Consider the following 13,286-nt stretch of genomic DNA (forward strand, 5'->3'; position numbering starts at 1 on the left):
ATGCGTCCTCCGAAACACGACCCTGCCAAGCTGCACTGCTTCTTGACACACTGCTCGCTTAGCCCGGAAGCCAGCCACACCAATGTGTCGGAGGAAACACCATCCAACTGGCGACTGAAGTCAGCTTGCAGGCGCCCGGCCCGCCACAAGGAGTCGCTAAAGCGCGATGGGATAAGGAAATCCCTGCAGGCCAAACCCTCTCCTAACTCGGATGACGCTGGGCCAATTGTGCACCGCCTCATGGGTCTCCCGGTCACTGCCGGCTCTGTAGTGACTCCTCAAGCACTGTGACCCAGTGCCTGAGACCGCTGCGCCACTCGGGAGGCCTGTCTTAAGTAGTTGAACCTTGTGGAAGTGACAAACTGACACGTTTTAATTTTAGTCTAAAACAACTTTATATCAAAGGAGTGCCTTTGATTTGACAGCGCGATTCGGAGAAAGATGACCTTTATAACCGATGACGTATTTCTACGCATGAGCTTAGCTAGCCAACGTCGTCATGACATCGGCTACAAGTGTGATCAGGGATTTATTTTGGAGAAGCAGTTTTAGCCTATCTTCAATCTGTACTGTCTTTGAGTTAGCGAGTCAGAAATGTCTGAGTTTCCGAGTTCCAACTAGCACATGAACGCGGCAGGCCATCGCGATTTCATCAAGAATATGATCACTGGGACATCACAGGTAAGCTGTGCATGGTAGCCTGGGGGGGTTTGCAGTTTAGGCCAGGGATGGGAAACTCCAGTCCTCAGGGGCTGGTGTGGTGTCACACTTTCCCCCATCCCTAGCAAACACAGCTGGTTAAACTAATTGCATTCTAAGCTGAAGATCATGCTTAGTTGATTATTGGAGTCGGGTGTGTTGGCTGGGGCAAAAGTGACACCATAGGACTAGTTGCCCATCCCTAGTTTGGACCAATGTGAATGATTGGTCTTGGTGGTAACCTAATCTTGTGCCTTTGTTCCCCATTCATTCCAGGCTGATGTTGCCCTTCTGGTGGTGTCTGCTGTCAAAGGGGAGTTTGAGGTGGATGTGACTGAGCCAAGATGGATGTGACTGAGCCAACATGCAGCCAGAAGCGTTTTGGGGAAGTGATCCGAAGCGTGAGCATTTTCCTCAAAAGAATCGGCTACGATCCCACTGCTGTGCCATTCGTTCCGATCTCGGGCTGGACAGGGGAGAACATGTTTGCCCTATCTCAGAATGTGAGTGGTTTTTGATAGAATTCATCATTTCAGCACATTTAATTTACAAAGATGTATTTGTCTTCAATGCATGAGCTTAACCCTCTTCTGCTGTGTAGATGTCCTGGTTCAAAGGCTGGAAAGTCAGGAGACTGGAGGGGCATGCAAACGGGAGAACTGGGAGGCTGCCCCTGCAGGATGTCTACAAGATCGGAGGTGAGTGGTGGCTCAAGATGCCTACAGTACATTTGTCACTTTCCCCAAAAACGGAGTAGTTGTACTCTCTTCCCTCTGTGCTGCAGGAGTGGGCACGGTTCCAGTGGGGAAGATCGTGACTGGGATTCTGAAGCCCGCTATGATCCTGTCGTTCTCCCCTGCCAAGCTTACTGCAGAGGTTAAGTCCATTCAGATGCACCACCAGGGTCTGGAGATAGCCGGGCCGGGCCACAACGTGAGCTTCAACATCAAGAACGTGGCTGTGAAGAACCTCTGCCGTGGAGATGTGGCTGGCAACACCCAGCATGACCCTCCCTCTGACGTCAACAGCTTCGTGGCACAGGTACGCATATGACCGTATCACTAGCTGAACTTGGCAAATATAGCGTTGCATGTGATTGTCATATTACTTAGCGCTATATTGTCTGAATGTACTGATACGTTGTCAAATCAGACAATCTTCCCTGGTATAGGATGTTAATTTCTGTTCCCTACTAGCTGAGAACTTTGGACTATGCTGTAGCCCAGTGCTGTGCTCATTTAATTATTTACTTCCCACAGCTCATAATCCTGAACCATCCTGGCAAAAATCAAGACTGGCTACTCTCCTGTACTGGACTGCCACACCACCCACGTAACCTGCCGCTTTTCAGAGCTGAAGGAGAAGCTTGACTGTCGCACAGGGAAGAAGCTGGAGGACTTTCCCCAGACCCTGCAGTCTGGAGACGCTGCTACTGTCAAGATGATCCCCAACAGACCTCTCTGTGTGGAGAGCTTCTTCACCTACCTTCCTTTAGATACACTACGCTTCTCGACATCTTTTCAGGGTAACATCACTGGCAGTGAGCTTGGAACTGGTAGCTTTTGCTGCATAACATTTTTCTAGATCAATGTTTTACTAGCACATGGCTTTCCTTCATGTACATGTCTGATCTTAACAAATGGCTGCTTGTTCAACAGATGCTCCCCATCTAGACTATGGCTGACTTTGGTAATTGTATCTGTTCCTTCCCTCAGGTCGGTTTGCAGCAAGGGACTTGAAGCAGACTGTTGCTGTGGGAGTCATTAAGACAAAGGCTCAAAGATGCATGCACAGAAATGCCGAGTCTCAAAATGAATAAATTGTATTTGACCAGTTCTGTTATGAAAAGAGCTTGAAGATAAAGCATTACGTTGACTGTGTATGAAGTTGCATTTAGATTTGACTCATCTGGAGTGACTTACGGAATTGAATGGCCTGTTGAGGTTTAGACTGGAATGTTTAAATGTGCAAAAAGCTTCAGACTGAAATAAGTGTTTTACTTTCCCTGTTTCACTGATGTTCTGTACATTTGTGGCAAATCTTGTGCGACTATTCCTTTAGAAGTGACTACATTAGTGTTAGTTTCTATACATACTGCTTTGCATTGGTAAAATTAAGGCAGCAGGGTTTAGTGACATTATTCTTACTATTGGCATATAAAGAAGGCAAATGATTCAAATCCATTACAACAAAACACGTTTAATACAATGGCATGATTGGGGTTGATATTCCTTTACATGGAGTGTAAATCAGAGGAATTAGTCAATGGGGTGAAGGGTACATCTATCGGTTTCCTCTCTGCAATGACCCGTCCGAAAAGTACTGTGTTCTAAGGATAACACTTGGCTAGGTAAACTTGATTTCTGCTTGACTGCCTCTTTCTGGATGGCTTTAAATGTCAATGCCGGCTTAATCTTAGTTTGTCTCAACAGTGGCACTCGTGACTCCTGTCCCGTGTATAAATCCTGATTTGACGTAACCCTGTATGGGTTTGAAGTGTAATTGGACATTTGTTCAAATCTCTCCCTAGGCCATCTGAGAACACTCACCAATTACTGCTTAGACTGCCCTCGTTGACCTTCCCATGTACTCATGAGTGTGTAGCTATCAGAAGTGGTTCTTCAAACCCTGAGTGGCTTTTTTAAAAATAGCCCTGCTCAATTCCAGTCATGTTTACACAATGCACAGAAAGGTCTACGTAGTAGGGTGGAGATGACTGGTCGCACAGTGAAACGGTGTTAGGAGTAAACTACTGGAGATCTGTGAGGTTTTACAGGGGCTTCTGACATCCCACCATACAGTAGCAGCAGGTGTGATACTGAATACATGTGCACACAAAGCGAACAAGGAATACACAATTAATACTTCATGAGTTATGGTAGGTCACAGTTGGAGACATGAGAATCTCTCTTCAGTCTAATGGTGTCTCCAGAAATGCAAGCAATGATATCAGTGATGACCACCAGTAAAATGATTACAGATAATATTCAAACACGGCTGCCCTGATACTTGGTTATCTGGCAGGCAGAGAGCACATGTATGATTGTACATGTTTGTACAATAAAACATGGATAGACACACACACAGAAATATATATACATACATATATACACACAGTAACAGCATAAACATAGACTTTAGGGTAAGTGCTAGGTTTTGAGAGTGGCTATGACAGCCATAGGCCATGCTCTAAGGTTAAGATAATACTGGTAAGAATACTCATTTTATTTACAACATGGATGTGCTCAGCATCCAGTGGCTAGTTGAGCCTACTTGGGTTTCTTCATTGTTTTTTTCTTTAGCAAACTGGTTTCATATGTTGTTACAGTAGTTATTTACAGAACATGGATACTTCTAGGGGTGAGGGTGGGGGCTCAGTGCAAGCCTTGTCTGGCTGTCAGTCACTTAGGATGTGGACAAAGGACATTGGGAACGCCCCTTTCCTCTCCGTCTGCCCTTCAATGTGGCCGATCTGAAAGGAAACAGAGAGAGAGATAATGTGTTAGGTGAGGGGACAGTAATGTTCAATGTTTAGCCTGCTATAAGGTCTGTTTGACTGTGTGAGTACGGCAAAGTTGTAACTAGTTAAGGTAACACCAGTGAGCCTGCTAGGTTGTAACTAGTTAAGGTAACACCAGTAAGGGTGTAACAGTTTAAGGGTACCACCAGTGAGCCTGCTAGGGGGCCGTTACTCACCCACCACTCCCCGTCCTCCTCTCCTGTCACTATGATCACCTCTCCCTCCACAAACGTCAGCTCGTCATCGTTGTCAGCCTGGCAATCATAGATAGTCTTCACCCGCCGAGATTTGGTCTTCCCCTAAACACACACATGAACATTACCAAAATGTCACCAGAGACAAGTCAATAGTATGTGGACTGGACTGGTTGACAAAACGTTCTGTGTTGTGACCCACCAATTAACAATGCCACCACAACCCTGTCTGTGGTCTCAACCCAAGAGGAACTGGCCACAACCCACCTGTGGGAACCCACTACTATTTGCGGAACTACCTACAGTGGCTTGCGAAAGTATTCACCCCCCTTGGCATTTTTCCTATTTTGTTGCCTTACGACCTGGAATTAAAATTGATTTTTGGGGGGTTTGTATCATTTGATTTACACAACATGCCTACCACTTTGAAGATGCAAAATATTTTTTTTTGTGAAACAAACAAGAAATAAGACAAAACAATAGAAAACTTGAGTGTGCATAACTATTCACCCCCCAAAGTCAATACTTTGTAGAGCCACCTTTTGCAGCAATTACAGCTGCAAGTCTCTTGGGGTATGTCTCTATAAGCTTGGCACATCTAGCCACTGGGATTTTTGCCCATTCTTCAAGGCAAAACTGCTCCAGCTCCTTCAAGTTGGATGGGTTCCGCTGGTGTACAGCAATCTTTAAGTCATACTACAGATTCTCAATTGGATTGAGGTCTGGGCTTTGACTAGGCCATTCCAATACATTTAAATTTACAGTCATTTAGCAGACACTCTTATCCAGAGCGACTTACATGAGCAATTAGGGTTAAGTGCCTTGCTCAAGGGCACATCGACAGATTTTTCACCTAGTCGGCTCGGGGATTAGAACCAGCGACCTTTCGGTTACTGGCACAACGCTCTTAACCACTAAGCTACCTGCCGCCCTAAATGTTTCCCCTTAAACCACTTGAGTGTTGCTTTAGCAGTATGCTTAGGGTCATTGTCCTGCTGGAAGGTGAACCTCCGTCCCAGTCTCAAATCTCTGGAAGACTGAAACAGGTTTCCCTCAAGAATTTCCCTGTATTTAGCGCCATCCATCATTCCTTCAATTCTGACCAGTTTCCCAGTACCTGCTGATGAAAAACATCCCCACAGCATGATGCTGCCACCACCATGCTTCACTGTGGGGATGGATGGTGTTATCGGGGTGATGAGAGGTGTTGGGTTTGCGCCAGACATAGCGTTTTCCTTGATGGCAAAAAAGCTCAATTTTAGTCTCATGTGGTCAGAGTACCTTCTTCCATATGTTTGGGGAGTCTCCCACATGCCTTTTGGCGAACACCAAACGTGTTTGCTTATTTTTTTCTTTAAGCAATGGCTTTTTTCTGGCCACTCTTCCGTAAAGCCCAGCTCTGTGGAGTGTACGGCTTAAAGTGGTCCTATGGACAGATACCCTCTTTGCCTGGGCCGTGAGTTTTGGTGGGCGGCCCTCTCTTGGCAGGTTTGTTGTGGTGCTATATTCTTTCAATTTTTTAATAATGGATTTAATGGTGCTCCGTGGGACGTTCAAAGTTTCGGATATTTTTTTATAACACAACCCTGATCTGTACTTCTCCACAACTTTGTCCCTGACCTATTTGGAGAGCTCCTTGGTCTTCATGGTGCCGCTTGCTTGGTGGTGCCTTTCAGAACAGGTGTATATATATTGAGATAATGTGATAGATCATGTGACACTTAGATTGCACACAGGTGGACTATTTAACTAATTATGTGACTTCTGAAGGTAATTGGTTGCACCAGATCTTATTTAGGGGCTTCATAGCATATGCATGCACCACTTTTCCGTCATTTATTTTTTAGAATTTATTGAAACAAGTTATTTTTTTAATTTCACTTCACCAATTTGGACTATTTTGTGTATGTCCATTACATGAAATCCAAATAAAAATCAATTTAAATTACAGGTTGTAATACAACAAAATAGGAAAAACGCAAAGGGGGATGAATACTTTTGCAAGGCACTGTAGATATTACTCAATGATACCAGAAAAGCGCTATGGTTTCTGCTGTGTGTCCTTGAGTGAAATTTACCGTGTTGATCTTCCGGGGCAAGGGCACTGGTGTCTCTGGAGCACACGCCGGGCTCCCATTGGTGTCCTCGCTGCCCTGGGGAGACGGGCTCTCCGTCTCTGCCTGTTGATTGGCCACCGGTGAGTCGGGGGACTGGGGCTTCGGCGCAGGCTCTCCTGGGGGTGGTCTCGGAATGGGCAGATCTGCTGCCCCTGGTTTCGGATGGCCGTCTTGGGAGAGCTGAGGCTTGGGGGGTAGGTCTTTGAGCTGGGGTTTGGGCGGTAGGTCCCCTAACTGGGGTTTGGGAGGGAGGTCGGAGAGCTGGGGCTTGGGGGGCAGTTCTCCATGTTTAGGGGGCAGTTCAGAGGGCTGGGGTTTGGGGGGAAGGACCCCTAGTTGGGACTTGTCGGGTATGATGGCTTTTGTTAGGCATTCAGGTCCTGGAGGGGATTTCTGGAGCACCTCAGGAGGCAGGCCGGGTTTGTCCATAGACGGGTGTATGGTGTCGATCTTACGCAGTGCCACTAAGAGAAGAACCAGGACAAAGGTACTATATTAAACATATGCTGACTCTAATGCTGGGCGGTAAGCCACAAATAAGGTGTTCCCACCTTCAGTTTTAGGCATTGTTAATCACATTTCAATGTACCTTTCTGAGGTAGTTTGGGTAGAACCCTTGGACCAAGTGTAGACTTTGTGTTGCTAGAAGTAGTACTAAAAAACAGATGGTTATATGAAGTTAATGAAACATGACCATCAGATCAGAACTCTCTGGCTATCATACGTAAACAACATTCTGGAAAATATTCTAAATGCCTGCATCAAAAATGGATGTCTATGTACCTTTGCTGCTGTGAAATTCCCTCAAACTTGTTGGATAAAGGTGACATCTTGTTCGCAGTAGGAGGGGTGGAGTCACTTCCTGAAATATCGAGATGGTTGTGAAAGATGGAAATATGCTGCCCCATATCACCCCAAGTCCCCAAATAGTCACCTAAATAAGCACAGCTTGTATGTTTGATTTAATTCTCCTGATTCAATTATTATAATAATTAATTATCATTATTTATGATTCTTATGTAAAAGTATATTGATATACAGTGCATTCAGAAAGTATTCAGACCCCTTCACTCTTTTCACATTTTGTTACGTTACAGCCTTATTCTAAAATTGATTAAATTGTTTTTTTTCCCCCTCATCAACCTACACACAATACCTCATAACGACAAAGCAAAAACAGGTTTTTAGAAATTTTAGCAAATATATAAAAATAAAATACTGAAATATGACATTTACATAAGTATTCAGACCCTTTACTCAAAACTTTTATTTATTTTTTTTTATTTTATTTTCTGGGGGGAATGGCAGCGATTACAGCCTCGAGTCTTCTTGCGTATGACGCGACAAGCCTGGCACACCAGTACTTGGGGAGTTTCTACCATTCTTTTCTGCAGATCCTCTCAAGGTTGGATTGAGAGCGTCGCTGCACAGCTTTTTCAGGTCTCTCCAAAGATGTTCGATTTGGGTTCAAGTCTGGGCTCTGGCTGGGCCACCAAGGACATTCAGAGACTTGTCCTGAAGCCACTCCTGCGTTGTGTGCTTAGGGTCGTTGTCCTGTTGGAAGGTGAACCTTCGCCCCAGTCTGAGGTCCTGAGCGCTCTGGAGTAGGTTTTCATCAAGGATCTCTCTGTACTTTGCTCCGTTCATATTTCCCTTGATCCTGGCAAGTCTCCCAGTCTCTGCCGCTGAAATACATCCCCACAGCATGATGCTGCCACCACCATGCTTCACCGTTGGGATGGTGCCAGGTTTCCTGCAGACTTGACGCTTGGCATTCAGGCCAAAGAGTTCAATCTTATTTTCATCAGACCAGAGAATCATGTTTCTCATGGTCAGAGTCCTTTAGGTGCCTTTTGGCAAACTCCAAGCGGGCTCTCATGTGCCTTTTACTGAGGAGTGGCTCCCGTCTGGCCACTCTACCATAAAGGCCTGATTGGTGGAGTGCTGCAGAGATGGTTGTCCTTCTGGAAGGTTCTCCCATCTCCACAGAGGAACTCTGGAGCTCTGTCAGAGTGACCATCGGGTTCTTGGTCACCTCACTGACCAAGGCCCTTCTCCCCCGATTGCTCAGTTTGGCCGGGCGGCCAGCTCTAGGAAGAGTCTTGGTGGTTCCAGACTTCTTCCATTTAAGAATGATGGAGGCCACTGTGTTCTTGGGGACCTTCAATGCTGCAGAAATGTTTTTGTACCCTTCCCCAGATCTGTGCCTCAACACAATCCTGTCTCGGAGCCCTACAGACAATTCCTTCGACCTCATGGCTTGGTTTTTGCTCTGACATGCACTGTCAACTGTGGGACCTTATATAGACAGGTGTGTGCCTTTCCAAATCACGTCCAATCACTTGAATGTACCACAGGTGGACTCCAATCAAGTTGTAGGATATCTCAAGGATTATCAATGGAAACAGGTTGCACCTAAGCTCAATTCCGAGTCTCATAGCAAAGGGTCTGAATACTTATGTAAATAAGGTATTTCTGTTTTTTATTTTTAATAAATGTGCAAACATTTCTAAAAACCTGTTTTCGCTTTGCCATTATGGGCTATTCTGTGTAGTTCGATGCAAAAAAATAATATTTTTATCTATTTTAGAATAAGGCTGTAACGTAACAAAATGTGGAAAAGGTGAAGGGGTCTGAATACTTTCCGAATGCACTGTACTATAACTGGTATACAAATACAAATATAGTGCTGTACCCCAACATGCAATTTTTATAGTAGAAGAGAGTAGAAGAGGTAGGGGGCTGAGCTTTCCATTAGATACCATTATGGACTATTTTGAGGTAGCTGTACGCTAGGGATCTGGTATTCCTCAGGTAATAATCTGCATTTTCTTCCATACTAATGCTATTTGAGGGCATTGTCTGACAGTATGAGGAGACCGTAATATGCTGTTTGTATTTCAACATTTAAAAAAATGACAGACAAGACAAAAAAATTAATAAATAAATTGATCTGACATCTAACATTAACACATTCCACAGGATTGCCATCACACCACAAAATGACCAGGCTGTGTCTGTGTCATTCATGAACAGCACTGACACACTCTGGTCATGGGGAAAATCTGGTTGGAAACCTCAATTCTAGGCCAGATATGGGTAACTCTGGTCCTGTAGGGCCTCAGTGTGGGTGGGCAATTAGATTGACTGGGCTGGACCAAAGGCCCGCACACACTGCGACTCTCCAGGACCAGAGAGTTGAATGTATTATGGATCATGTCCTTATCTAATAAAGACGACCAAGCAGTATTCAGATGTGTCTGCTTGGTTCTGGCCCACAGAGGGAGGACTCACCCCCGGATATACCCCCTCTACTGTGGGAGAGCGGGCTGGGTGGGTCAGACAGGGTGCGTTTGTGCCCAGGGGGAGGGGGCGGAGGCCTCTTCTTGGACAGGGTGGAGCTGCCTCCAGGGGTGAGGGTGGAGGGAGGAGCTGGAGGGGTGACAACATACAAACGCATGCAGTGAAGGGACAGGCGATGGACAGGTGTCATTCATTCGGTCACCTGGGATACCACCAGGAAGGTGAGGGGCTGGGGATGGTAGTTTGAGAGGGAGGTGACTTGCCATCAGGACAGGGTTCAACAAAATTGTTGGACAACGTGGGGGAGATATGTTAACACAACATCAATACAGGTAAAAAACAACATACCGGTGAACAGAGAAAGGCCCAAATGGGAATACAGAGAAGATGGACAAAGAACAATGTCGTTTTGGGGGTGTTTTTGTATATTTTTGGGTGGGTGTACACCACAAGAGGTGGGTGGCATCTTAATTGTGGAGGAAGGACTCGTGGTAATGGCTGGAGCGGAATCGGTGAAACGGTATCAAATACACCAAACGCATGGTTTCCAAGTGTTTGATGCCATTCCATTTACTCCATTCCAGCCATTATTATGAGCTGTCCACCCCTCTGCAGCATCCTGTTGTATACACACTCCTGAGATTTTCAGACCTACAGTAAGTTACCCCAAAGCAACTAGTTCCATTCCCAGCAGTGTGTGAGCCTGGAAACAGACGCTAGAAGAAAGTGGCTCATAGAGATCTCAGCCAGTCAGAGAGGAGAGTCAGGCTGCATCCCAAATGGCACCCTATATCCTACCTATATAGTGCACTACTTTTAGACCCCATAGGGCTCTGATCAAAAGTAGAGCACTATATAGGGAATATGGTGTCATTACGTCAGCTATGATAACACTATACAGCTCAGGGGAGGCGACAGGTCACAAAACGTGATGAAACTGTGTGTAAGCAAATAATAATTAACCACACTTTTACAGTGCCATTGTTAAAAGTTTAAGACGCCAACACCCATATTTTACTGGGAGGTGAAGTGCTATTAGTGCCACTGGGCAGCAGAAGTACACGGGCCGTGAGCACAACAGGACAAAATGTAATAACTGGATATTCACTGATGTATGGTCGAGTGCCGGCCAGAGTGGCGTAGTGCGAGTGAGAGCCGAGGAATGCCAAATGCGGCGCTGAAAGAGAAAGAAAGGAGAAAAAAAGAGAGAGAGAGATGAAGAGTGTGGGAGAGAATCTATGTCAAGCTCAGAGAGCTTCTCCCACACACTAGTTTGCATTTGAAATGAAACCCTATTCCCTATGTGGACCTTGGTCAAAAATGTGGTCAAAAGTAGTGCACTATATAGGGAATAGGGTGCCTTTTGGGACGTTGGCAATATAAAGCAGCCGATAAAATCTTATCAGTGACAAGCAAAGCAAAAGAGGAGAAATTGCACCAGCAAATGCCTAAGGGGCAAGCAAGCCACTGAAAAAGAGAACTGTGGGTAAAATCTCTTGTGGGTAAAAAGAAGTCGCTGTTTTTCTTCACTCCACTGAAGTGTATTAGCGTCAACAACGTAGTCCACTGTATTGTAACAAGGATATAGTCGTTTGAATTGGCTTCAATGATGTACTGTATTGTAAGGATAGTGATTAGTAAACTGTGGTGTGAGTGTTTGTGTTCTAACTCCTGTCTTCAGGGAGGGATGTTATGGTTCATTATAATTGTCCTGACTGCTGGTTGCCTCCAGGAGTCTGTTTATATACTGTCAGGTAGTGTTGATGATCAGGAAGTGTCCTGGTCTTCGTCCCAAATGGCACCCTATTCCCTATATAGTGCACTGTTTGACCAGGGCTCATAGGGAATCACACAGGGCTCTGGTCAAAAGTAGTGCACTATGTAGGGACTAGGGTGCCATTTGGGACGCAATCCTGGATTCCCATAATGAAGCATTAAAATGATCAGCCTGGTGTATTATCCTATCTGGCTGTGTGCGTCTCCACTTTCCCTTTCACCCCCGCCTCGCCTGCAGCTGTGGAGCCATCATTTCCCGGGAGGTGCCTTGCTTGTGTAAGCAGTCTATATGACAGCCGGTTCCCACCCTGATTGACAAATTACATTCCTCTCAAGGGTGTGTGTGTGTGTGTGTGTGTGTGTGTGTGTGTGTAAGGTTGAAAGAGAGAGAGAGGGAGGAAAAGACTAATAATCTCAGCATCTTGGTTAACTAGTGTTATGATAACAATGTTTTGTAACAGAGCAAAACAGTTAACTGTATTACTGTGTTATTCCTGAGTACCGGTGTTAGAGATAAGAGACAACTTGCAAGTCTCCATACATGTAAATGCTAGCCAACCAGACAATACTGGTGAGTATCCAATGAACATTCCACAACTGGCCACACAACCTTTAGGACATTTGCATTTCAGGTAGAAATTTGCATGAACATCAATGCAAAAAGAGGAGATTGGTCAAACATGATCTCGTTATATCTGTACAGATCTAGGAACAGCTTCCCCTTTCCCCATTCCTAACCATAACCATGATTGGGAAAATGCTAAACTGACCAAAGATCAGCGTCTAGGGGCAACTTCACCCTACACTGATAAAAGAGTCTGGGCCCTGGCCAATCACAATCAGGTCTCACCTTTGCCCTGGTTCCTGGGGGGCAGGGGGGGGGCGTCGGCCACGGGGGAGGAAGAGGAAGTGAGGTCGGTGGAGACTGAGTACATCTGGTTGGTGAATGCGCTGTAAGACATGCGCTGCTGCTTGTCCCGGTGGCTGATGAAGCCCGGCAGAGACAGCTTGTCATGGGGAGACATGCTGGACGAGTGGCAGAAACTCTGGGGCCGCGGGGAGCGGTCCTTCTTGATGGGACTAGGCTGCAGACAGAGAGGGGGAGAGAGAGACAACAGGTGTCAACTTAGAAAAGTGTCAACTTGGGAACATTGACTTTCACGTAGGCCTAAATCATGCATTGATGTCAACGGGAGATTGGCGCAAATATTTCAACTCTGCGTGTGGATTTCAAGTTGTGTGCTATGTCCAGACGTGTGTGAACGTGAAGTCCCAGTCTGACCTTGTCATCCAGATCGTCATCGCTCTCGTCCATCTCCTCAAGCCTCAGGCTCCACGCATACTCCACGTGGATGTGAGGGTAAAACTTTCCCGCTGCAGCCTGCAACAGCTGGGGGACACACACAATCACACACACACACATTTTGATTACTTTATTTGGATCCACAATGAAACAATAAAATACAGAGGAGGACCTAAATGTTTAAAAGTTCATACAAACAAACACACCGCGATTATACTCCACAAAGCATGTCAGTCGAAAGGGACTATATTTTAACCAACAATCTACCACAATGAATAGATGACATCCAACATTAACAAGATTGTTGTTCTCCGTTATTTTGATGTGCAAAACATATATGAATATGGAGGGGTGCATCACACAGAGCTTTTGGA

The 13,286-nt window shown here is 45.5% G+C and overlaps 1 protein-coding gene and 1 pseudogene across 5 annotated transcripts in view; one reads left to right on the top strand and one right to left on the bottom strand.

Annotated features, from left to right (window-relative positions):
- The first annotated feature begins 624 nt into the window (after nt 1–624).
- LOC121550037 lies at nt 625–2,579 on the top strand (annotated as a pseudogene).
- Nucleotides 2,580–2,882: 303 nt separating this feature from the next.
- Nucleotides 2,883–13,286, bottom strand: part of LOC121550036 (arf-GAP with SH3 domain, ANK repeat and PH domain-containing protein 1-like) — a 75,395-nt gene continuing 64,991 nt past the window's right edge. For 3 of the 5 annotated variants that reach the window (XM_045210562.1, XM_045210561.1, XM_045210565.1), the window contains 9 exons: nt 12,892–12,999; nt 12,460–12,694; nt 10,942–11,010; nt 9,825–9,962; nt 7,314–7,392; nt 7,120–7,184; nt 6,492–6,994; nt 4,396–4,518; nt 2,883–4,171 (listed from right to left, as the gene is read on the bottom strand). In XM_045210562.1, coding sequence (XP_045066497.1) covers nt 4,097–4,171; nt 4,396–4,518; nt 6,492–6,994; nt 7,120–7,184; nt 7,314–7,392; nt 9,825–9,962; nt 10,942–11,010; nt 12,460–12,694; nt 12,892–12,999 — 1,395 coding nt within the window. In that variant the 3' untranslated portion in view covers nt 2,883–4,096. The remainder of the gene's footprint in view (nt 4,172–4,395; nt 4,519–6,491; nt 6,995–7,119; nt 7,185–7,313; nt 7,393–9,824; nt 9,963–10,941; nt 11,011–12,459; nt 12,695–12,891; nt 13,000–13,286) is intronic. The other 2 variants (XM_045210564.1, XM_045210566.1) reach the window with 2 other exon arrangements.

This window comes from Coregonus clupeaformis, chromosome 34, assembly GCF_020615455.1.
Source record: "Coregonus clupeaformis isolate EN_2021a chromosome 34, ASM2061545v1, whole genome shotgun sequence".
NCBI lineage: Eukaryota > Metazoa > Chordata > Actinopteri > Salmoniformes > Salmonidae > Coregonus > Coregonus clupeaformis.